General features: G+C 43.8%; 1 protein-coding gene across 1 annotated transcript in view; it reads left to right on the top strand.

Annotated features, from left to right (window-relative positions):
- Positions 1-1,468: 1,468 nt before the first annotated feature.
- BCAP29 (B cell receptor associated protein 29) overlaps positions 1,469-22,351 on the top strand; it is a 28,698-nt gene continuing 7,815 nt past the window's right edge. Inside the window, exons 1-6 of the mRNA XM_086480602.1 lie at positions 1,469-1,514; positions 1,970-2,074; positions 5,208-5,308; positions 7,436-7,586; positions 12,167-12,302; positions 19,742-19,853. Of these exons, the coding sequence (XP_086336728.1) occupies positions 1,983-2,074; positions 5,208-5,308; positions 7,436-7,586; positions 12,167-12,302; positions 19,742-19,853 (592 nt within the window). The 5' untranslated portion in view covers positions 1,469-1,514; positions 1,970-1,982. The remainder of the gene's footprint in view (positions 1,515-1,969; positions 2,075-5,207; positions 5,309-7,435; positions 7,587-12,166; positions 12,303-19,741; positions 19,854-22,351) is intronic.

Below are 22,351 nucleotides of genomic sequence, written 5' to 3'. Positions count from 1 at the left end.
CAACCTGACACCCTGTTAGGGTGGCAGTAGCAGTCCGATAAGATGGTGGCTGCAGTCCTCCTGAAGCGATGGATGTAGTTCTGTTGAAGCAGCGATCTTGTAAAAGGGTCTGGTCTTCCTCCGGAGGTCCAGTTGTAGGTAGGTAGCTCTTGTCCTCTGGAACTCCAGTGGGGGAAAAAACTCTGGGAATCCAGTGGAAGAAGGCTGCTAGGGTGTTCGAGATCTCAGTTTTTATTTGGCATGGACTGCTTGGCTCCTTCCCCCCGGGCGGAGCATCTCACAATGGGATGGGGAGTCGTGAGGCAGTTCCTTGATGGGCCATTAACAGGAGATAGTCCAGGAGGGTGTTATCGATGGGTCAGGCGATAAGGCATTGTTGTGCCCATTAACAGAAGATAGTCCAGAGGGGGGAGGCAGGGAGCACCGCCCCACCTGGTCTCAACAGCTCCTGAAGATCGTAATAGAATACTTTTTGGGCACATCTTACCCTGTAACCTAGGACAAATGGGAAAATGGGTAGGTACCAAGGTGTGGAAATAACATGTTTGGAGCTTTGCAATACTGATAGAAAGCACAGGACAGTAGAACAGGATTTTCTGAAGAAATATCGTTTTATTCATGAGGTCCAAAAAGGCCTGTTTGACAGCAGTTGGGACTGTTGATTGGTTGTTATTTGTGGTGTCTTTATGAATACTGGGCCTAGTTTCCTTGAGGAAAGATTCACAGATCTTAATACATTAAGGTAGTTAACATAAGGGGGGGGGGGGGGGGGGAATAGATGGACAGACACAGCATTGTAATAGAACTTCAGAAACTAAAGAGCGTGCTCGAGAGCAGAGCTGAAGCTCCTGCTCGAGTAAGCTCGAGTCACGGCGCGGTGGGATAATCACAGCAAGACCCCACAGCAAAATGCTTACAACCTTTCCCTAAATGTGCAACAGATACTAATTTTAACCTTTCCCCACGTGTAGATCCCTGCATTTTCCAACAGAGTTGTGGTCCCTTAGTAAATTCAGGCCTACCGTCAGGCTCGGCTTTCCCGCTGCCCCACACAAACCCCTCAGCAGTCGTTACCGTACGTTTCCCCCCAGGCCCTCAGCCAGAGCCCGGCAGCCGGGGCGGCAGCGAAGGACGGCCTCGGGAGCGGGCAGGACGGCGGGGAGACTCTAGCCCCACCGGGGCGAGACCTTGGGGGGCCCTCGCCTCCCCTCGGGTCTGCCCGCGCCGTTCCCCAGCGGAGACAACGGCCACCCCAGCACGGCCCGCGCTGAACTGCTCCCCGCCCTTCTCTCGCCGCCCTCCTGTCACCCAGCCCCGGCCCGGCCCGGCGCCTCCGAGCAGGGCGGAGCCCACCCCGCCCCGCGCCTGCCCGCCCCCACGGCCGGCACAACCGCCCCTCAGCGGCGGCGTGAAGAACCGGGTGGCTCCGCCCCGTCCCGCTCAGCCGGGCGACTCCCCGCCCCTCCGAGAGAGGCTCGACGCCATCAGGCTCAGCGGGTGCTGGTGCCGAGCAGGTTGCGAAGGCCGGGCGGCCGTGAGGGGAGGGGGCCGGGGCGGCGCAGGCCTCGCCGGCTGTGCAGGAGGGAACGGAGGCGGCGGGCAGAGCTTAGGGGCGGGAGCCGGCGCGGGGTGGCGGGAGGGAGCCATCGGCTTGCGCCACAGGCGGGGCTGCGGTCTCCTCACGGGGGGCTGCCGTCGGCGGGCCCGGCCCTGCCCTGCCCGCTGAGCCGGGCGCCGCGGCGGTGGTGAGGGTCGCAGACCCCGCTTCCCTTCCCCGGCGGACGGGCTGGTTCGGGAGGGGGAGTCAGTGCGGCGGGACGCCACACAACCCCCGGGGCTGCGGTTAAGATACTTCGAAATGTTTCCCTTTGAAACTGCGTGGTCCAACGCGAAGCAGCCCGGACCCGCCGTGGCGGGGGTGCCGGCGGCTGGGGCGTGGCGGGCCGCTGAGCCGCTCCTTCCTCCGCAGGCCCGCCGGGACGATGACTTTCCAGTGGACGGCAGTTGCCGCCTTCCTGTACGGGGAAATCGGAGTACTTCTGCTGCTCTGCCTGCCGTTTATTTCTCCGCTGAGGTAGGACTCCAGGGGGCTGGACAACTCCCGCTCGGCCTTCTCACCGGTTTGGGTTTATTTTACGCTTTCGTTTTTATAGACACGGAGCGTTGCTGCATCTTAAGCTAATTGTGAACTAAGCTGAAGGAATGCTGTTTGGAACTTGAGCATCAGGAGTTTCAAGAAGCATAAGCTTTTTTTAAGGAGCTTTATGTTTGTTTCCTACACACTGCTGATTCATCCGAGCAGCAGTTGGAGTTCCCAGGATGAGCCCCGTTGCTTTGCTTCAGCAAGTGGGATGTCTTCTCTCGGGGGTTTCTGGCATACAGAAAGGCACCTGGCGTCCCTTGCTATGGGCTCAGTAAGAAATGGGAAGACGGTGCATCTTTTTCAGCACTATGTTAAAATAGTTCCCTATAAGTAGCTCTTCAAATTTGGTAATGTTATTTTTATTTCTCTATAAGAAATAAAGAAAGCTAGCTTCTCTACAAGGGGCAAGAAAAACAGAGTTACAATTTCTTTCCAGAATATCACCAATTCTTAACAAAAAAAAAAGAACCCACAAGAAAAACCAAACAAAGCACACCCTAAAAAACCCAAATAGGATGAAACCTTAAAACTTTAAAAAAAAAAAAATTGCTGCTATCTCAGTGTAGTGTAAAAACTGTTAGATGTTTGCTTTCAGCATCTTTAGATCTATTTAGAATGAAGAATACAGTTTTTACAATGATATCCTAAGGAACAAAACCTGGAACAAAACCTAGAACAAAACCCTGCTCTGTGGAGAGTCTGAATTTAACTATTTAAACCTGTGTAAGAATCTTGAAAATGGCTGGATCCTCCAATGATTAGTCATGTTTCCTCAACTTCAGAAGTTGAAACTATTCTAAAATCTAATTTAACTTTTGATTTTTACAAGCTGGTTTGTGAGGAGTTCAGTATTTCATTGCAGATTATTGAGTTGTATTTTGTGTTGGTTTTTAAACAAAAGTGCACCTGTATGTAAGAAGGGAGAAATATTATGGAAGTCGTAATCATCAGATTAGTAACAGCTTATGTGAGGAAACAAGCTGCAAGAATTTCTGCAGGCTGATGACACATGCAGAGAACATTGGGAGTATCAAAATAAGTTTCACTTATGACATAAGCAGGGCTTGAATCCAGTCTTTATGGCTGAAAAGCAAATTCATAACCTGCAGTGTTACCAAAATTTAATCAGATGTTAAAGACAGTGCTTTTAGTTATATACAAAGGATAGATTTTTGTGCTTGGTTTGTAGCATTTTCCTGTTCCTTTGAACAGTGGTTTCTGAAAGAGTGAAATAGCTTTGTCCTTTATGTGACATCCACAGTTATCATCTTAACCAAACTGTTGCAGGAATCTTGTGGGGTTAGAGATTAGATTCAGCTGCTGTGACAGTACCAGAGGGCAGCAGTTCTGCCTTATGCGTCTTGGTGGCCTGGGAGCTGGTTCTGTCAGAGCGATAAAGCATGCACAATTAAAGACAGACGTGAAACTGCTGTACTTCACAGTTTTGATTTACTCGCTTGTTAGTCTCTAAAGAGATTCTTTGCCTGTTTTATGCCTGCACTTTTTTTTAGGTGATGAGCTCTTGAGTTTGCTAACAAGCTTTTAGGTTCTTGGGGAATAAGTAAATTGACAATATGAAAATGCCAGTGCACAAAAAGACAGAACTGTACTGCCAAGCACGGTACATCTGTAGTGGTCACCAGTATTATAATTTGAGGGGATTATATTTTTGTGTCTTCTAACACCAAAAGGAAATGGAGCATTAATAAATATGAATGTCAATACTTGAGGAAAAATAAGCGTGAAAAATATAACATAGGAAGACTTTGCAGTAGAGAGATCTTTTTAGCCTGAATATAACTTGGCAGTGTAGTTGGTCTGAGGTCAGAGAATCACTTCAGTGGAGATCAGTATGAAACCTGGAGATTCGCATGTTTAAAGAGTTAGCCACTTGGCTTTGTTTTGAGTTGTAGCTTGGTTTAATTCAAGTAAGCTTTTTGGTTGATACAGACTATGACTGTCTGCTATAAAGAATTCAGATAATCTGAAAGATTTAATGGAGGGTTTTGCACATATAGTACTAAAACATTTTAATTCTTTCTGGTGCACAACCAGAAGGAACCATTGGAGATGATGCTACAGTCCAATTTAAGTTCATAGTAGATTGCAAACAGCTTCATTAAAGTACAAATTTTAACAGTCCCTGGAAAATGTAAATACTCTTAATAACAAAGTTGGAAATTTTACGTGATATAGTCAGATGGTGACTAGCATGTCTGTGTTAAATCCCTCATGGCATAACTAGGTATTACTTAATTTGTGCAATACTACTGATTCTAACCTGCAGCAAAGGACGGGTAGGTGCTCTGTTGTTTCTTGTGGGTTTCAGTTCATTTGAGCACATCAGACGTTCTTTGTGCTACAAGTGTGAACTCTTGCAGAGTCTTCCTTGCAGTGATATTGGAATGGCAATTGGTTGTTTAAATAAGTAGTAAATAATGGTCTTCACCACCATTGGGCCTCTGAAGTTGCTTCCATAGCCAAAGAATTTATACTTTCGAAAGAGGTTTTAATCCTTGACAAAATATAAACATGAGACTTGTCCTTTTGTTGTCACGTGCAAGTTAGAATGTAATAACAATCCTTGTATTATATATAATTATGCAGACTCATCATTGTAAAAGATAAGCTTTCTGAAGAAGTATGGTAGAGATGATCTTAATTTGTGGACAGTTTTTATTTTATTTGGCCACAAGGGGTATAAGTGAACAGAAATAAAAACAATGGGATGGGTTTTACAGACTTTACCCCATCCCTGAGTTTGTTGTAGTGAGGACTGAACACAAAGTAATGCTAGTCAAAGAATAAGCTAAAATAAAGCACATCTGGAGAGTACCCACTATTATGCGAGAAGTTTTCAAGTTGAACCAGTCTTTGCCTGTATTGACAACAAACAAGAGACAAGCAAGTTGAACTGTTGGAAAAGTGATGTATAGATAATTGCAATTAGAGCAACTGTTTAGAGACCTTACATAAGTCTCATAGCAACAAGGCTCTCTTCTGTGAGGTTATGCTGCTCTTCTAGTGTTTGATTATTTTTGAATAACACAATGCTATTTTACAGATGGCGGAAGATTTTTATGATTCCTTTGTGGAGAAAAGTGGTAGTTTTTTTGAACAAGATGTTCCTTACAATAATAGTTTTACTGATCGTCTTGTTTCTTGGTAAGTGTTAAATAATTTCTTAACAAGTGGGGAAAAAAAACTGGTATATGACATTCATGGCAGTAGATTAATTAAAAAGATTCAAGCCTAATGTAAGTCAGCTAATTTGTTTAAAAGTTCTACAATAGAACGGAAGAGGAGAGGGCTCATGCTGCATCTGTGTTGGGAATCCAAATGCAATGGTAATATAGTAGTGAATGAGGAGGCAAAATGGAGCTTGGTCTGGGCTGCTGCTTGGTTTCACTTTCTCGCACAAGTAAATGAACTTGGGATGCTCGATACCAGAATGTGGCTGGGCTGCACAGTGTGCTGTAGATGGCACTCTTTCTCTTGGTTGCTGTTGAAGACCAGAAGAATATATCAAAGCACTGGGCTGTTTGAGTACTTTTGCTTGGCACAGATGCAAAACAGCTGTTGGCTGCATTTGTTATGTATAGATCTGAACATCTATCAAGTAGGAGTAAAGCTTTAGCGAAACTGGAGCTTGAACGATGACTGTGTGCCTGACTGATTTCTTTTAATGTCTGTCCTAACTGCTTTGTGTGGTAAGCATCTGTCGGATTTCAGTGATGGAAGTAGTTCTCCTCCATGGGTAGGAGAGAAGTGTTTCCAGCACCTTACAATGAAAATGCTGTTTAATTCCAGGCTACTTTAAATACAAAGAAAAAAATATGTGGTTTTATTGTCTGCTGAGAGAAACGTAGAGATGCACTGCATATATAACAAAGTCAGACTAGACTGCAATACTAGATTGTCCTAATATTAAAGGAAGTACTGGAAATGCAAATAAACGTTTTTATTTTAATTTAGAATTATTCTTAGAAGTAGATCCTTCAGTGAATGGCTTAAGATTGAGAACTGATAGATTCCATTTACTCTCTTGAACTCCTATTGAAAACTTTGACCAAAGTTTGCTTTTGAGTTGGTGATGGTCATTGCTTGTGCAGAAGGATAGATTTAGGCTAAAGTAAAGCAGTGATGAGGTGCTTGCCCAATGGCATAAGATGATAGGCTACTGCAGGACTAGAATCTTCCTGTAGCCCAGGGGTGTGGACTTTTGTTTGGTATTCTTTGCATTGTTTGAAGTTTCAGTTCAAATATTTATTTCTTTTTTCTCCTTATAAATAACTTATGAATATGACAGTCAGTCATAAGTGATGTTATTCACACATGCGTTTCTTTGGAGTTGATTTTTGTCTGTGTAGATAAAAGCAGCAGCAATTTAATAACATGTGGCCAAAATATTCTGCGAGAACTGGTGATGTGTTATGAAATGTGTGTTTTTGTTGATGTGCAGGAGGAGATTTTAGGTGTTGTATTTGTCTTAAGTACGTAAGATGACCTTAGGTTTGCAGATTGTAATAAGAACTCCTAAGTGGATTAGGTTTTGGTTTTATGTGGATGTAAATCGTAATTAATTATTTTGTCCTTTGAAAAGTGTTGACAGTGTATTGTCGCTTCTACAGAATGATCAAGAGTATGTGACAGATGAAAGGAAGCTGAAAGGTGGATGAAAGGCAGCTAAAAGAAAGCTGAGGTGTAGCTTGTCCCCTCTGTTCTGTTTATGTTCCACAGTATTACTACAATCTTCCTATTTTGGTGGATAGTATAGAAATATTTTTTCCCTCTTTGATTCAAGCATAAAGTAGACACTTCTGTCATTACTAAAATAGATGCTTATCTAACAAATTCCATATGAGGCGAATACTTCAGAAGACATCTCTTCTTTTTCCCTTCTCTTTCTGTTTTCTCACTGTTTGTCCACCGGCTGGATTTTAATTCCATTGTCAGCAGTGACTTTTTGACACTGTCTGTAGGGTCTCTAGTAACATCTGTAGAGTGTGTTGCTTTGGCTTGATTGCTGGTAGCTGGGCACAAGTGCTGGAACTGACTGTTGGAGCATGTTCTAGGGAGTGGTTTGGCACATCTCTGGAAGTGTGTTGTATTGCTTCAGTGATTTGTCAAGACCTGTGTTTAAAATGTATGTGTAACATAAGTGATACCACTGTTAGTCCTATGCCTGTTTGCTGAACAGAAAGTCCAAAGACATATTTCTAGTGCTAGGTCTGGTTTATCATATACATGTACGCACAGATGAGAATGAGAACAAACTGTTTTTGTTTGCAGATGCCGTTAGAGAAGTCAGGAAGTACTCGGCCGCTCATGTGACTGGAAGGGCTGTAAATATCCATACCAATGCCTGTGATCATACTCAGATGAAACTCTTCAGATCGCAAAGAAACCTCTATCTTTCAGGTTTTTCCTTGTTTCTTTGGCTGTAAGTATAATACTCTTTTTAATTTCTACATAGCAAGTTTCTTACAGGAACTATTGCACAAAGTAATGCAACTATAAAAAAAGATTGGAAGGCTGTTTTCAAGACACTAAAGAATTACTGTGAACAGTTTGGTTATGAGGCAAGTAAGATCAGGGAAAATAATATCTTGCAAATGTTTGGAAATTGGAAGGATATGTGAGCAACACATGGAAAGAAACATTTTAAATGCTTGAGAAAACATGTATTTTGCAGAAGTTTCTTCAGGGAATAGTTATTTCCTTCCCTAAACTTATGCTCTATGCTTTGTTTTGAACACAGAAAACTGGAATAAAACCCCTTCAAAAACTGAAGTACTGTTAAAATAATCTTAATATGATGCAAGCTAGTATAATTGCATCCTGCTGTGTTAAGAAGCAAAGCTTGAGTCTGACTTGAACCACTTTGTCTAAAGCTCAAAATTAAGTACTGTAGGATAATGTTCCAGCTTCCGAGGAAAGTTTCAGATACTATTTCATACCAAGCACTTTGTGGCAACTGGCCTACTATGATATTATGATCTTAAGTGTGGTATCCCTTTCAGGATGTTTAAATACAGCTACTAAAACAGGGTAACGGAAAGGACAGTTCTGGATGGCCCAGCAGTAGCAGCCAAGACTACCTGTGAATCTTTACAGCAGCCACAACAACGTACAGATCTTCTGAGTTCGTCAAGGAGCATGTGAACTAATTTGATACAGATCATGTGAATGCATGGAAACGGACATGTTGGTCAGGTGGTTTCCTATTTGTATATTTTTACGATGGCACTGGGCAAAGACTGCTGGCCCTCTTCTGAATTCCTTCAGTGAGCTCCTTGACACTGCCTACATACACAAGAGGAACAGAGAGCAAGGAAATGCCTGGAATCACAGAGACTTCTGACAAACTTCTTCCCCTTGAAGTGATGTATGGCCATTTCAGCTGGCTGTTGAGGAGCACTGTACATAAGGAAGTGTCAAGGAAAAACGTGTACAAAACTTGAGCAGGAAAACTTTGGGAAAAACAGAGGTGGCTACAGCCTCGCATAGTAGTGATAGGAATGCATCATGTTCTTTGTCTTCCTTCAGAAAGGTTAAGTAAATATACGCAAATATACTTGTGATCTCTAGTCCAAGAGAGGAATAGCTGGATTGTGTTGTATAGAAGAGTTGAAAGCTGGTCCCCTAGGATCCTACTCCTGCTTGGCTTTCAAGGAAGAAAACTTGTCAGGTGGCCCTAACAGATTTTTGTTGTGGATAAAAGCTCTGCTCATGAAGAGGTTTGCTTAAGGCCTTTTTTGGACTACTGGCTTTTCACCAAGATTTAGAAGAAATAAATACTCCTACAGCAGTGGCTAGATCAAAGGACTTTTCTTAGTAGAGCTATTTTGCTTATCCATTAAACAGGCATAATGTCTATCAGAGGAGGGGAAAGTGTCCTTGGGTTGCCTTATCCTACACTGCTACTGCCATCACCCAGCCAAGTTAAGACCACATGTAGGTGTGAATGGGTGTTTGGGTGCCCCTAGTTCATTCTTTGGGTCAGTTTTGGTTCATTTTGGAACATCAGCCAATAGGAGAATTTCAGAAGAGTGGTAGATGGAGATTCCCAAAATGGAGGAGGCTTGAAGCTTGTCAATTCTGGCAACTTCTGGCACACATGTCTTCATCTGTGTTTCAGCAATTGTAGACCAGTGGGTACAGGTGAGGAAAATTACTTCCTCTCAGTGGAGGTATTGGGGCCAGCTGAGCCTTTATTGCCAACTGTCTGCACAGAGAAGAGGAGGGTCATAGTTACCAGAGCCTGTTGCCTGGAAGGACAGAGGCACCCGTCTGCTAATCTGACTTGATGTCTTGGGAGATGTGGTGAGACTGCCAAGGCTTGTCTGGCCCTCTGTTACCCCATGCTGAACCAGAGAGGGATGAGAAGGGCTGAAAACAAAAGGAAAGCTAAAGAAGACATGGTCTTACTTCTCAGTGGGGGAGGGGACCAGATCACAAAGGATATGGAAAAGAATGAGACATTGTCTCATTACCAGCCTTATGTTACGTTGCTTCTTGCTGTTAAGGTCTGCTCTTTGGCTTCCCAATTCTGTGAGCCTTCTAGGAGACTCTGTGGGGAATGTAACATTACCTGCAGTAGTGGAAGATGCAGCTCAGGAGTACTTAAGCAGATTGGGCATATACAAGTCCACGGCACCCTGGGATGGGATGCATCCTTACATGCAGAGGGAGTTGGCCGATGTCATTGCAAGGCTGTACTCTGTCATTTTTGAAAGATCATGGTGATCAAGGGAGGATCCTGGTGACTGCAAAGAGACAAACATTGCACCTGTCTTCAGGGACTAAAAGCGGGATGTATGGAACTAGAGACTGAGCAGCCTCACCTCCCTGGAAAAGTTATGGAGCAAATCTTACTTAAAGCTGTTTCCAGGGACATGAGGGATATGATGACTTGGAACAGCCAGCACGGATTTACAGAGGGGACATCATGCCTGATTATCCCTGTTGCCTTCTGCAATGAGATGACTGGCTGTGTGGATAAAGGGCAGAGCAGTGGATGTTGTGTGGCTTCAGCAAGGCCTTTGACATAGCCTTTTGTATCCTGATGGCCTAACTGTGGAGGGATATGGGCTGGAGGAGTGGAGAAAAAGGTGAGTGGAAAATTTCCTGGGCCTTTGGGCTCAAAAGATGATAGTAATGCAAATTCCATCTGGTGGCCCTTAGGGATTGGTACTGGGCTCAGTACTGTTTAATGACCTTATTAACAACATGAGTAATGGGACTGAATGTGCTCTCAGCAAGTTGTAGACAGAGGCAGTACCAAATCAGAGTGGTTGGTATCTTGGAGGGCCAGGCTACTATTCAGAAGGAGCTAGACAGATTGGAGAAATGTTCTGCCAGAAATCTCATGAAGTTCAACGAAGGCAAGTGCGAAGTCTGACCTCTTATAGATAACCAGGTACAGCATCCAGGCTGGGGACTGACTGCTGGCCAGGTAGAAAGCAATTTTGCAACAAGAGACCTGGGAATCCTGGTAGACCAACCAAGGCTGTACTGAGCTGTAATAGCAAGGATGTGGTCAGTAGGTCAAAAGAAGTGATTATTCCCCTCTATCTGGCACTTGTGGTACTGCAGCTGCAAGACTGTGTCCAGTTTTGACTCTCCAAAATAACTGGAGTACTGTAGCAGGGTACCAAGAAGCTTGGGAGCTCAACAGATGACCTATGAGGAGAGGATGAGGGAGCCTGGCTTCATCCAGCGAAAGAGACGTTGAAGGAGATACCTTACTGCTTTCCGCAGATATCTAGTGGTAGGATGTAGAGAAGATGGAGCCAGCTCTTCTCAGTGGATCCACACAGGAACAACAAGAGGCAACAGGCCAGGAACCTGGGAGATTCTGACTTGTGATGAAAAGTAGTTTTTCTACTGTCAAGAGCAGTCAAACACTGGAACAAGGACCCTGAAAGACAATGAAATCTCTGTAATTGGAGACAGTGGGAGTTCACCTGGATAAGCCTCTGAACAATCTGCTCAACCTGTCCTTGCTTTGGGCAGGAGCTTGGACAGGATGACCTATGGAAGCCCCTTTCAGCCTACATGATTCTGTGATTCTGTTTTAGTAATGATGTCTTACTGACTCCTGACTGCTGCATCTTTAAATTAATAAGCAATAGTAAAACATGCTAACCCATGGAAAAGCAGTGATATGAGGACTTTAACTTTTTTTATCAACCCCAAAAAAGTAAGAAAATGAGCTTGCAATGAAAAAGTGGGGGGGGGAGGGCTTACCTTGAAAGCCAAAAGGTCTGTTAATATGCTTTCAGTTATGAAAAAGCCAATTACTGAGATTTTCAAATTTCTTTTGAAAAGCAACTGCATAGTTATATTAGAGGAATTAGTTTAATTCAGTGTTGCTTTGGCTTTTGCTTGATTCAGCAACATACTGCTTTGAAGGCCTCCAGGATGAATAATGAAAGTAGTGATGCAAAGAGGCAATCACTAAATCGAATCAAGGGAGGTATTTGCAAAGCTTAGATTTGAGGTGCCATATGAGGGCTGACATTCATGCATGTTCTGATTTATACAGTATTGACAGAATGCTTTGAAGATTAATATGTTCATATTGCTAATTTTATTCTTGTAAGGCCTTTTATAAAGTTGAGATGGTTTTGGTTTTCTTTTTTTCATTTTACTCATTACCATAACATGTTGCTTCAGTCTTGTATTGAGAGATCCATCCTATTTAAAACACTTAATTCATGTAAGAGTACTTCAGCCTTTAAGCAAGCAGGTCTCTGACCTCTTAATGGCTGTGGGTTCTGGGGAGGAGGGAGGTTCTGCAGCAGGTAAAAATTGATTTTGATGGATAAAAATCTTTTCAGTGTCTTATTTTACTATTTGTCATGCATGAGCTTGGTGCTTCCCTTAAGGGAAGCTTAAACAGTCCTCTTGTGGTTTTGTTTTCACATCTAATGCAGAGTGAGAGAAAATGGGTTGTTTTGGTTTTGTTGTTAATTTGTGCTGTGAATTACTGTGCTGTTCACTGTGTTTCTTCACCAGTGTATTGAGACGTACTGTTACCCTTCTTACTCAGTTGGCAGAAGGGATGGCATCTCGTGCAGCTCTGGAAATGCAAGTAAACGATGCTACTGAAGCAGCCAAAAAATACATGGCTGAGAATGAAAAGCTGCAGGAGGTATCTGTGAACTTTTTTAGTTATTTTCTTATACAGCAGATTGTTAGTACAAAATACTCTGGGGATGGCTTACTACTGAATAGTTTGTTCATGTTTTTTCTCCTTACAATATGTAATTCAGAATAGTCAATACAAATTTCAGTAGCATTATATTAACAAAGGAAACTAAAGTAATCTATTGTTATGGTGGGTCAGACAATTTCCCAATAGCTTCCTTTCTCAGTAAGGCACTGCTGTAGTATTAATGAGAATATTGCCAAAAATTTCTTACTTAAAATAACTACCAAGGGACCAAAGCTATGTTATTTTTATGAGAACGGAGAAAATTAAGCTATCATTTGTCTGTTGTGGTTCAATATACAGTTGTATGCAGGAAGGCAAGTCAGCAAAGATAAAGATCAGTGTATGAAATCTTTTCTCGTAATTGGTTAGTTTGCCTTCTGTTAGAAGAAACTGAACTGTAAGCTTGGGTGCAGGTATCCAGGTATATGAAGACTTCTATAGCATTCCGCAGTCTGGCACGTTGTCAAAACAATTCGCTGCAGGTGTGTACAGGTTTTCTTCCAGTTTGTCTGGAGCAGTGTCTATGGTTACCAGCACTGTAATTTTTTTTGCAATAAATCTTCAGACACAGAGAACAGACTCTGGACAAAAAGTACTAGAAAGGATGCAAAAAAAATCCAGTTGTTTGAGAGGTGTTGTAAAAGAAGGATCACTAGAGTGTGTTAGCTATTTCCCAAGTATGAAACGATTCCAAAATTTGAGGATTTGGTATTTTGTCAAAATGATCCAGACTCCCTCCCTCAGCCATGGGATTTGTTTCTTTCCTGCATACTGGTACTTTTATTTTTTCCTCTCTGTCCTGTTGAGATTTGGCCAAAAGTCCTCTTTTTGTTCTGCTTTCACATTCTCTTAGCAACACATTCTCTTAGCCGCTTGTAAGCGATAGCCAGGAACTGGAAACTATTCCTGTCTGTTTCTATTGGTGTGTTTGATTGCATGGTTTGCAAAAACAGTGGTAGTAGTACTGTGTAGCCACAGGTACAGCCAGCATGCAGTGGCTGGATCACCACTGTGCTGGAGGTGCAAAGTGTTCAGAATTGGTTTATTTTGACTTTATAAGAGGTACTGTGACTTAGGTTTCTCTATGGCTTGGCCCCCTGCATTTGTGTTCATTTACAAGCCTGCTTCATTCCACCATCAGAGAGAGGCAGGAACAATTGCATATAGGGCACTGGCTATAAGTATAAATACTGTAGGTTTACACTAGTGGGCTAGGTCTGCACTGTCTCCTGTTCAGAGGTTCCACGGAGCACAGGACTTAAGATAAAACTTTACAGAAATAACTATTTCTGTGTCACTAGAAAGAGGTGAGCACAAAGTGAAGGAGGCAGTGTCTGGCAAATTTCATGATGTGTTGGCTATGGTTTTGTTGTCAGCAGTCAACTGCAATCTCTGCTCTTTGGTTAAATAGTTTCTGGAAAACTTCCTTCAGCTCTTTTCTTTGGATTGTTTACCAGTCTTTATAAACTATTCTTTTCATTTTTCCTAAAATAGTCTTTCCCCTCTGCTTCCATCTATGCCTAGTAAGCTCGCGTACCACCAGTTCACTTAACAGCTGTTCATCTCAGTTGTTTTACTTTTCTTTTTCCTGTTAAGCATTTACCACTTCTTTTGCCATTTTCATAACAGTTGATGCTTGGATGGATAATAGAGGCTGTATGAGCAAAGGGTCTAATTATGGTGTCTAATACTTAATGTACGATACTTTGTCATCAGTAGCAACTGCCTTAATGATCAGAGCGTGCACAAGTATAGTACTGCTGACATTTTCAGAGCCACGGGGATGTCCTGGGTTTGGCTAGGCTAGGATTAATTTTCACCAGAAGCTGGGAGGGGGCACAGCCAGGACAGCCAAACTGAACTAGCTAAGGGGTATTTGATACCATGCTGACGTCATGCTCAGTATGTAAGTGGAGGAGCAGCCAGGGCAGCATGTGTGGCGCAGGAAGGCGGACATCAGTGTCTGGGTGGTGAGCCGTTGCGTTGTGTGTCACTCGCTGTATGTATGTATATTATTTTGTTAGTATTGTTACTACTGTTGTTTCTTCTCTCCTTGTGTTGTTCCGTTAAACTGTCCTTATCTCAACCCACAGGGTTTTACCTTTTTCTCCCGATTCTCCTCCCCACCAAACCACTGGGGGGGAGGGGTGAGCAAGTGCCCACGTGGCACTGTGCTGCCGGCTGGCCCCAAACCATGACAGTCCTTTTTGGCACCCAGCATGGGGCCCAAAGGGTTGAGATCACAACAGATCTGACCAGAGCTTGTTAGGACAGTTTTGTTATACGCATTTGTTATATCAGTTAAACAGTCACTGGTCATAATGTTGGTTCATCTGTTCACGTGGTGGTGTTATGTAAATCCTTACATGGACTGCGTACTCCGTGCAGTGATGTTTGTGACCTCTGGGAGAGAGATCAGGACTATCATTTTGCTGTACTGGGTAAGGTCGACTTACGATATGATTGCATCACTGGTCACAAGGTTAAGCTGGTATTTGTATGCAGCATTGCTGATATGCCTGATCCTTGGGTGCCTTTTCTCGGAATTTGTTACTAATCACACCCAGTCTGCAGGAGAGACAAAGGGGGATGCTTTCTCCCACTCTTCCACCTCTCTCTTTTCCTTCAGGCTAATTACAACAGCTTTTAAGAATTTTGAATATCCCCGGGGGTCCCAAGACAGCATATTCTTACTGCTGTGTCTCCTGAATCTGTCCCAGGTCTTGTTTAGGGTTACACAAAATTTTTTTAAGAATTGAGTGGCAGAGCGTGTAGGAGAGTATGGGCAAGTGCCTAGGACAGTGGTCACCTCCAGTGTTCTGGAATTTCACCCTGCACAAATGCAGAATCCTGAAAAACTAATAAAATATTTGGAGAAGGTGTGCTGTCACCCTGGCAATTCCAGAGATGCACAAATCACTGCAATGTGCTGGGGTCTGGCCCATGCCTACCGAGCCCTTCTCGGCACTACTCAGTGCCCTCAAGGGGAAGAGAAGGTCTCTGGACCTGAAAACAGACAGACAGGTGCTACAGCTGAACTGGAGAACCAATCTGTGCTGGTACCAGTTGCCCCTAGACAGAAGAAATACACAAAGAAATCAGTTGGCTTAGTGAGGGATGAAGGTGAACCAGGGTCATCACGAGAACAGGAGGAAGAGGCAGAACCAGAGGTAATCACCTGATCCCTATTCCCGAGTGAGCTGTGAGATATGCGAAAGGATTATGGCTGCCATCCAGGTGAGCACATTGTCACCTGGCTGCTCTGATGCTGGGATAATGGGGCGAGTAGCTTGGAATTAGAGGGTAGGGAAGCCAAGCAACTGGGCTCCCTGTCTAGGGAAGGGGGCATTGACAAGGCAATTGGAAAGCAGACACAAGCCCTCAGCCTCTGGAGGCAACTCCTGTCAGGTGTGAAGGAAAGGTACCCCTTCAAAGAAGATGTTACATGTCACCCAGGCAAGTGGACCACCATGGAGAGAGGTATCCAGTGCCTGAGGGAACTAGCTGTGCTGGAGGTGATTTGTAATGGGCAGTTACAGATCCGGATGAAGTCCGATGCACACAACCCGTGTAGCGGAAGATTCTACGAAGTGCACCACCGTTGCATGCCAGCTCATTGGCAGTAATGTCCTGGAAAGAAGGTGAGGGACAAACGGTAGATGAATTGGCTTGCCAACTCTGACAATATGAAGGAAGTCTCTCTTGGCTGTGGAGGAACTGTCCTGGGAGTTCCAGCAATTCAAAAAGTATATGTCCTACTCCCCACCTCTACGGGCCTATATCTCAGCTGTTAGAAGTAGGCACTCCTCTGCTCGGGAGAGAGAATACAGAAGGTACACACCATGGGCTACCCTGTGGTTTTACCTACGTAACCGCAGAGGAGACATGAGGAAGTGGGATGCAAAACCCTCTTCAGTCCTAGGTGCCGGGTATGTGAGTTGCAGGGGAAAACAACCACAAAAGGGGATTCTTCCTGGAAAAATGCCACTCAGATTTCCAGTAGGAAATTCTGCAGACAAAGTAGAAGGGCTGATCTTTATGTCTGGCCCTCTTGAAGGGACTTCTAAGCCATTTTCACAAGAAGTGAGTGATTTTGATCAGAATTAGAGGGGCCTTGCCTCCAGTCAGGTGGGGGAAAAGGACAACCGTGTTTGTTGGACTGTGTGGGTCCAGTGGCCTGGCACATCAGACCCACAGGAGTGTAAGGCCCTAGTAGACACTGGTGCACAACATACCCTAGTGCCGTCAAGCTGTAGAGGGGCAGAACCCATCTGTATTTCTGAAGTGACAGGGGGATCCCAACAGCTAACGGTACTGGAAGCTGAGGTGAGTCTTAACTGGGAATGAGTTGCATAAACACCACATTGTGAGTGGCCCAGAGGCTCTATGCATCCTTGGCATAGGCTGCCTCAGAAGGGGGTATTTCAAGGATGCAAGAGAGTACTGGTGGGCCTTTGGTATAGCTGCGTTGGAGACAGAGGAAGTTGAACAGATGTCCACCTTGCCTGGTCTCTCGTTGGACCCTTCTGTGGTGGAGTTGCTGAAGGTTGAAGAGCAATGGGTGCCAGTCACTACCACAACGGTACGTCGGCAGCAATATCGCACCAACTGAGACTCCCTGATTCCTATCCATAAGCTGATATGTCAACTGGAGAGCCAAGGGGTGGTCAGCAAAACTCACTTACCCTTTAACAGCCCTATATGCCAGTGCGAAAATCTAATGGTGAGTGGAGACTAACAGTAGACTGTCATGGCCTGAATGAAGTCGTGCTACGGCTGAGTGCTGCAATGCCAGACGTGCTAGAACTGCAATAGGAACTGGAGTCGAAGGCAGCCAAGTGTTATGTCACTACTCTTATTATTAAAATTTTCTCTATTCCTTTGGCAGCAGAGTGCAAGACACAGTTTGCTGTCACGTGGAGGGGCATCCCATACACCTGGAATCAACTGCCCCAGGGGTGGAAACACAGTCCCACCGTTTGCCATGGACTCATTCAGACTACACTGGAACAGGGAGAAACTCCAGAACACCTGTAATACATTGACATCATCATATGGGGCAACACAGCAGAAGATGTTTTTGAGAAAGGGAGGAAAATAGTTCAAATACTTCTGCAGGCAGGTTTTGCCATAAAACAAAGGTTAAGGGACCTGCACAAGAGATTCAGTTTTTAGGAATAAAATGGCAAGATGGGTGTTGCCAGATCCCAATGGATGTGATCAACAAGATAGCAGCCATGTCTCCACCAACTATTAAAAAGGAAACACAAGCTTTCTTAGGTGTTGTGGGTTTTTGGACGATACTTATCCCAGGTTACAGTCTGATTGTAAGCCCTCTCTATCAAGTGGCATGGAAGGAGGAGGATTTCGGATGGGGTCCTGAACAATGACAAGCCTTTGAACAAATTAAACAGGAGATTGTTTGTGCAGTAGCCCTCGGGCCAGTCTAGACAGGACAAGATGTTAAAAATGTGCTCTACACAGCAGCTGGCCAGAATGGCCCTACTTGAATTCTCTGGCAGAAAGCATCCGAGGAGACCCGAGGCGACCCGAGGCTGACCCCTAGCGTTTTGGAGTCGGGGTTACAGAGGATCTGAGGCCTGCTATACTCCCACTGAGAAAGAGATACAGGTAGCATATCGAGGAGCTTGAGCTGCCTCAGAAGTGGTTGGAACTGAAGCAGAGCTCCTCTTAGCACCCCGACTGCCAGTGCTGGGATGGATGTTCAAAGGGTGAGTCTCCTCACCCACCACGCAACTGATGCCACATGGAGTAAGTGGGTCACACTGATAACACAACGGGCTCAAACAGGGAGCCCTAGCTGCCCAGGAATTTTGGAAGTGATCACAAACGGGCCAGAAGGCAAAGATTTTGGTATGTCATAGGAGGAGGTGACATGTGCTGAAGAGGCCTCACCATAGGATAAACTACCAGATAATGAGTAGCGATATGCCCTGTTTACCGGTGGGTCCTGTCACATTGTTGGAAAACATCAGAGGTGGAAGACTGCTGTGTGGAGTCCCACATGATATGTTGCTGAAGCTGCTGAAGGAAAAGGTGAATCGAGTCAGAGGTGAAAGCCATCCAGCTGGCTATAGATACTGCTGAGCAAGAAAGGTGGCCAGTGTTCTATCTCTATACCATACTCATGGATGTGCTCTGTTTCTATACCAACTCAGAGCATTTGTGGAGGTGGTTACAACAATGGAAGCAGAGTAACTGGCAGTGCAAAGGTAAACCCATCTGGGCTGCTGAATTACAGCAAGATATTGCTGCTCAGGTACAGTACCTGGTTGTGAAAGTACCTCACGTGGATGCCCATGTACCCAAAAGTTGGGCCAGTGAAGAACATCAAAGCCACAAGCAGGTAAATCAGGCTGCTAAGTTTGAAGTGGCTCAGGTGGATTTGGACTGGCAGCATAAAGGTGAATTATTCATAGCTCGGTGGGCCCGTGACAGCTCAGGCCATCAAGGAAGGGATGCAACATATAGATGGGCTTGTGACTGAGGGGTGGGCTTGACCATGGACACTATCGCACAGGTTATCCATGAGTGTGAAATGTGCTGTGATCAAGCAAGCCAAGTGGTTGAAGCCCCTGTGATATGGAGGGTGACAGCTGAAATATAAATATGGGGAGGCCTGGCAGATTGATTATATCCCACTCCCACAAACTCATCAAGACAAGTACCATGTGCTTACAGTGGTGGAAGCAACACCAGATGGCTGGAAACATATGCCATGCCCCGTGCCACTGCCCAGAACGATCCTGGGCCTTGAAAAGCAAGTCTTACAGTGACACAGCACCCTAGAAAGGGTTGAGTCAGACAATGGAACTCATTTCCGAAACAATCGCGTAGACTTGTGGGCCAAAGAGCATGGCGTTGAGTGCGTATCTCACACCCCCGTCATGCACCAGCCTTCAGGAAGACCGAACGATACAATGGTCTGCTAAAACCCACACAGAGCAATGGGGGGTGGGACCTTCAAACATTGGGATACACGTTTAGCAGAAGCCACCTGGTTAGTAAATACTAGAGGATCTACCAATCGAGCTGGTCCTGCTGAATCAAAGCTCCTGCGTACTGTAGAAGGGGATAAAGTACCTGTAGGGCACATGCAGAAGGGATACAAAGTACTCTCACACAGGAGATAATACCATCCTTCACAAGTATGCTGTTGCTTTCAACTTAAAACACTGAGCATTTTTTCCTTTTTTAATTTTTTTTTTCTAGAATGATTGAGTATCTGCCTGTGTCATTGACATTTAATAAAACCTGTCACTTTTCAAGATAAAAGCTGATGTTCTCTGGTGGTTTGGCATTAATGTCAGGCTAATGAAAACAAAATTAACTGTTGCAACTGTGGTTTTTAATAGGCCTTGAGTGAAAAAGGAAGCAGTGAAAAGAAAAAGTCAGTAGAAGCAACTGGTGAAAAGTTGAAGAAGGAAGTTGAATGTTTGACAGCAGAGCTACAGAAGGCATCAAATGGTAAGTATTGGTTAAGACTTCTCTGCAATTAAGAGAGATTTTTTTTTTGCCACTGGATGTCAAAAATTTATTCTAGGTATGGCATTAATGAACATCATCAGTTTATGGAACACTTGGCTGGGATTTCTTCACATTTGACTAGGATCTGGAAAAACATGCTATTGCCATCTCCATGTAAATGTTTTTGTTATGAAAATGTGTACGGTGTAATTTGAACACCTTAGTTAAATTGTAGTTATTAACAAATTGAACTGATACATTTTAGTGGTGTTGACTCATCTTCATCAATGACACGACCAGGATACGGAATCAACAGTAGGTTGCTTATAGGCATCAGACTGATCTATCATGTCATATGTGTCAGCCACTCTCCTTGTATAAAATGGCAAAGTATGTGGTTAAAGCTTTTTTTGTAAAGTAGGGTTTCAGTCAGATAGCAGACAAATCCTTCACTATTGCTTTAAATTCATCTATCTCCTGAAGGAGAGGTGTTAGCTTTTTTTAATTTTTTTGTCTACAGGGAAACATGCCTCGCAGTTTGTAACGTAATACCTTTGTTAGCAGCTTCCGTGTTTAAGGTTTAGGTTATCAAAACTGCTTGCTTGGCAACCCAAATTGAGATAGAAGCAGATTTTACCTGTTTGGTTCTGTCTTACTGGGATCTGTCAAGGTGTGTGATGCCTATGAACACCTACTCGTCTGAAATGAGTGTTTTTAAGACAACACTGCTTGTGACCTTGTAAGCATTAATCAGATGTTCAGACTGTAACAAAATACAGATTTTCCTGGTACCAGATAGCATGTTGTCACCAAAACATAGCCCTGTTTTCGTATTGCACGGCACTGCTACAAAGCTGTAAGAAGGAAACCAAATGTTTCATGAATCCTTTTTCATTGTCTGCTGGGAAGACAAACAACGACTGTAGAACAGCTGTTTTCAGCTGGGCTTGAAGCAATAAGAATCTTTAAATAGAGTCTCTTGTTAGTTCACATTCTTAGGCAGGTTTGATTGTGGGGTTTCCCTCTCCTGCTGTTTTCTTCAAGAAAGAGGGGAAAATTGCCTTTGAAGTGACAGGATCAATGAAAATCTTAAATGCATCTGTTTTATTTAAGCTCACTGGTGGTATGTAACACTAATATAATGTAAGCTTTTCAGTCAGGAATGCTAGAGAAAGCTAAGGAATAAATAGATTTACCACATGCTGCTTCAGCTGCATTCTCCCTGTGGGCTGTTGTCCGTCCAAAAGATGTGTAAGTTAAGGCATGCTTGAGTCTTTTGTTGGGTGAAAGTGGGGGAGAGGGTCTCTTTAACGGAATGAATTGCAAAATGTTTACAACCCTTCCCCTGATGCCACCCCCCTCATTACCAAAACAGAAAACCACATAGTTATGTTAGTTACTATTGCCAGCTAGATGGTGTTAGGGTATGTCTCTCTTATTTTTTTTTCTAAGTTTTCTAATACCTTATTTTGAGCAAACTGGTAGCCAGAAAGCATGAAGTACTTGATGATAACCACATCTGTAGACACAGCTTTCTATGGAGTGTTAGAGGTTTGATGTGAATCGAACTTAGTGTTTGCTTTGGAATCTTCTGCAACTGAGCAGGTGAATGTTGAGTTTCATGCTTGCTAAGTGTGAGCAATGCATTACACAGTATCAACTCAAGACTGAAAAGCTTGTTTTACCTCTCTTTAACAATTTGTTTTGTGCCACTGAGCTCACGTGACTAGAGTAACCTTTCTAACCTTTCCTTTGTGTCCACAAAGTCCAATCCATGGAATTTTGGGGATATTTGGGGAGGGGTGGTGGGTGGGTGAGGACGGAGTGAGGAGTGTAGGGGGTGTCACCTAGTAATGAACCAAGGCAAACCTACTGTAAAAAGGAAAACTGTTCTGGTTTGGGTTTTGGGGTTTTCTTTTTGTTTATTTTTCAGCTATAGTATCAGTAAGAGTCCTGAACTTGGATTTTGTTGGGGGTATGGATTTTTTTTTGCTGCTTGGATGAAAAAACCAAGTATAATCTTTTCCAGAGTCATTTCAAATATCCATTGCTCTGGTCTGGTACATTTGTTAAGCTGCTTATGTATGGTGATAGGATGATCTATTACTTTACAGTAGGCCATGTGTTGAAAGGTGGGTTACCTCAGTAGTGGCACCCAGGAGGAGTCCTAAGTGTAAGGCTGCTTCATGTTTAAATAACTCGGTTTAGTATCAGATTAGTGCTGTGACTTCAGGGGAGATCCACGTTTTCTGTAAGGTTTTGATATGGTATTTACAACTTCTGGCAGAGAAGATACTGTATGTCTCTTCTTTCTGAAATTCTGACTGAAATTATAGTGTCGACAGTGATTATTGCAGACTTCAGGAGACTTCTCTATAGTTCTTCAGCTTTCCAGCTTTTACAGGAAGCACAGTCTACGGGGTTATTTTTTGTCCACTTAACTGTAAGTGAAATCCTAAGTTAAGATGACATTTTGCCACCTACTGTGCTCTGGGCAG

Source organism: Leptosomus discolor, chromosome 1 (assembly GCF_034619465.1).
Source record: "Leptosomus discolor isolate bLepDis1 chromosome 1, bLepDis1.hap2, whole genome shotgun sequence".
NCBI classification, from domain to species: Eukaryota; Metazoa; Chordata; class Aves; order Leptosomiformes; family Leptosomidae; genus Leptosomus; species Leptosomus discolor.
This window is presented reverse-complemented; position numbering and strand designations above follow the sequence as displayed.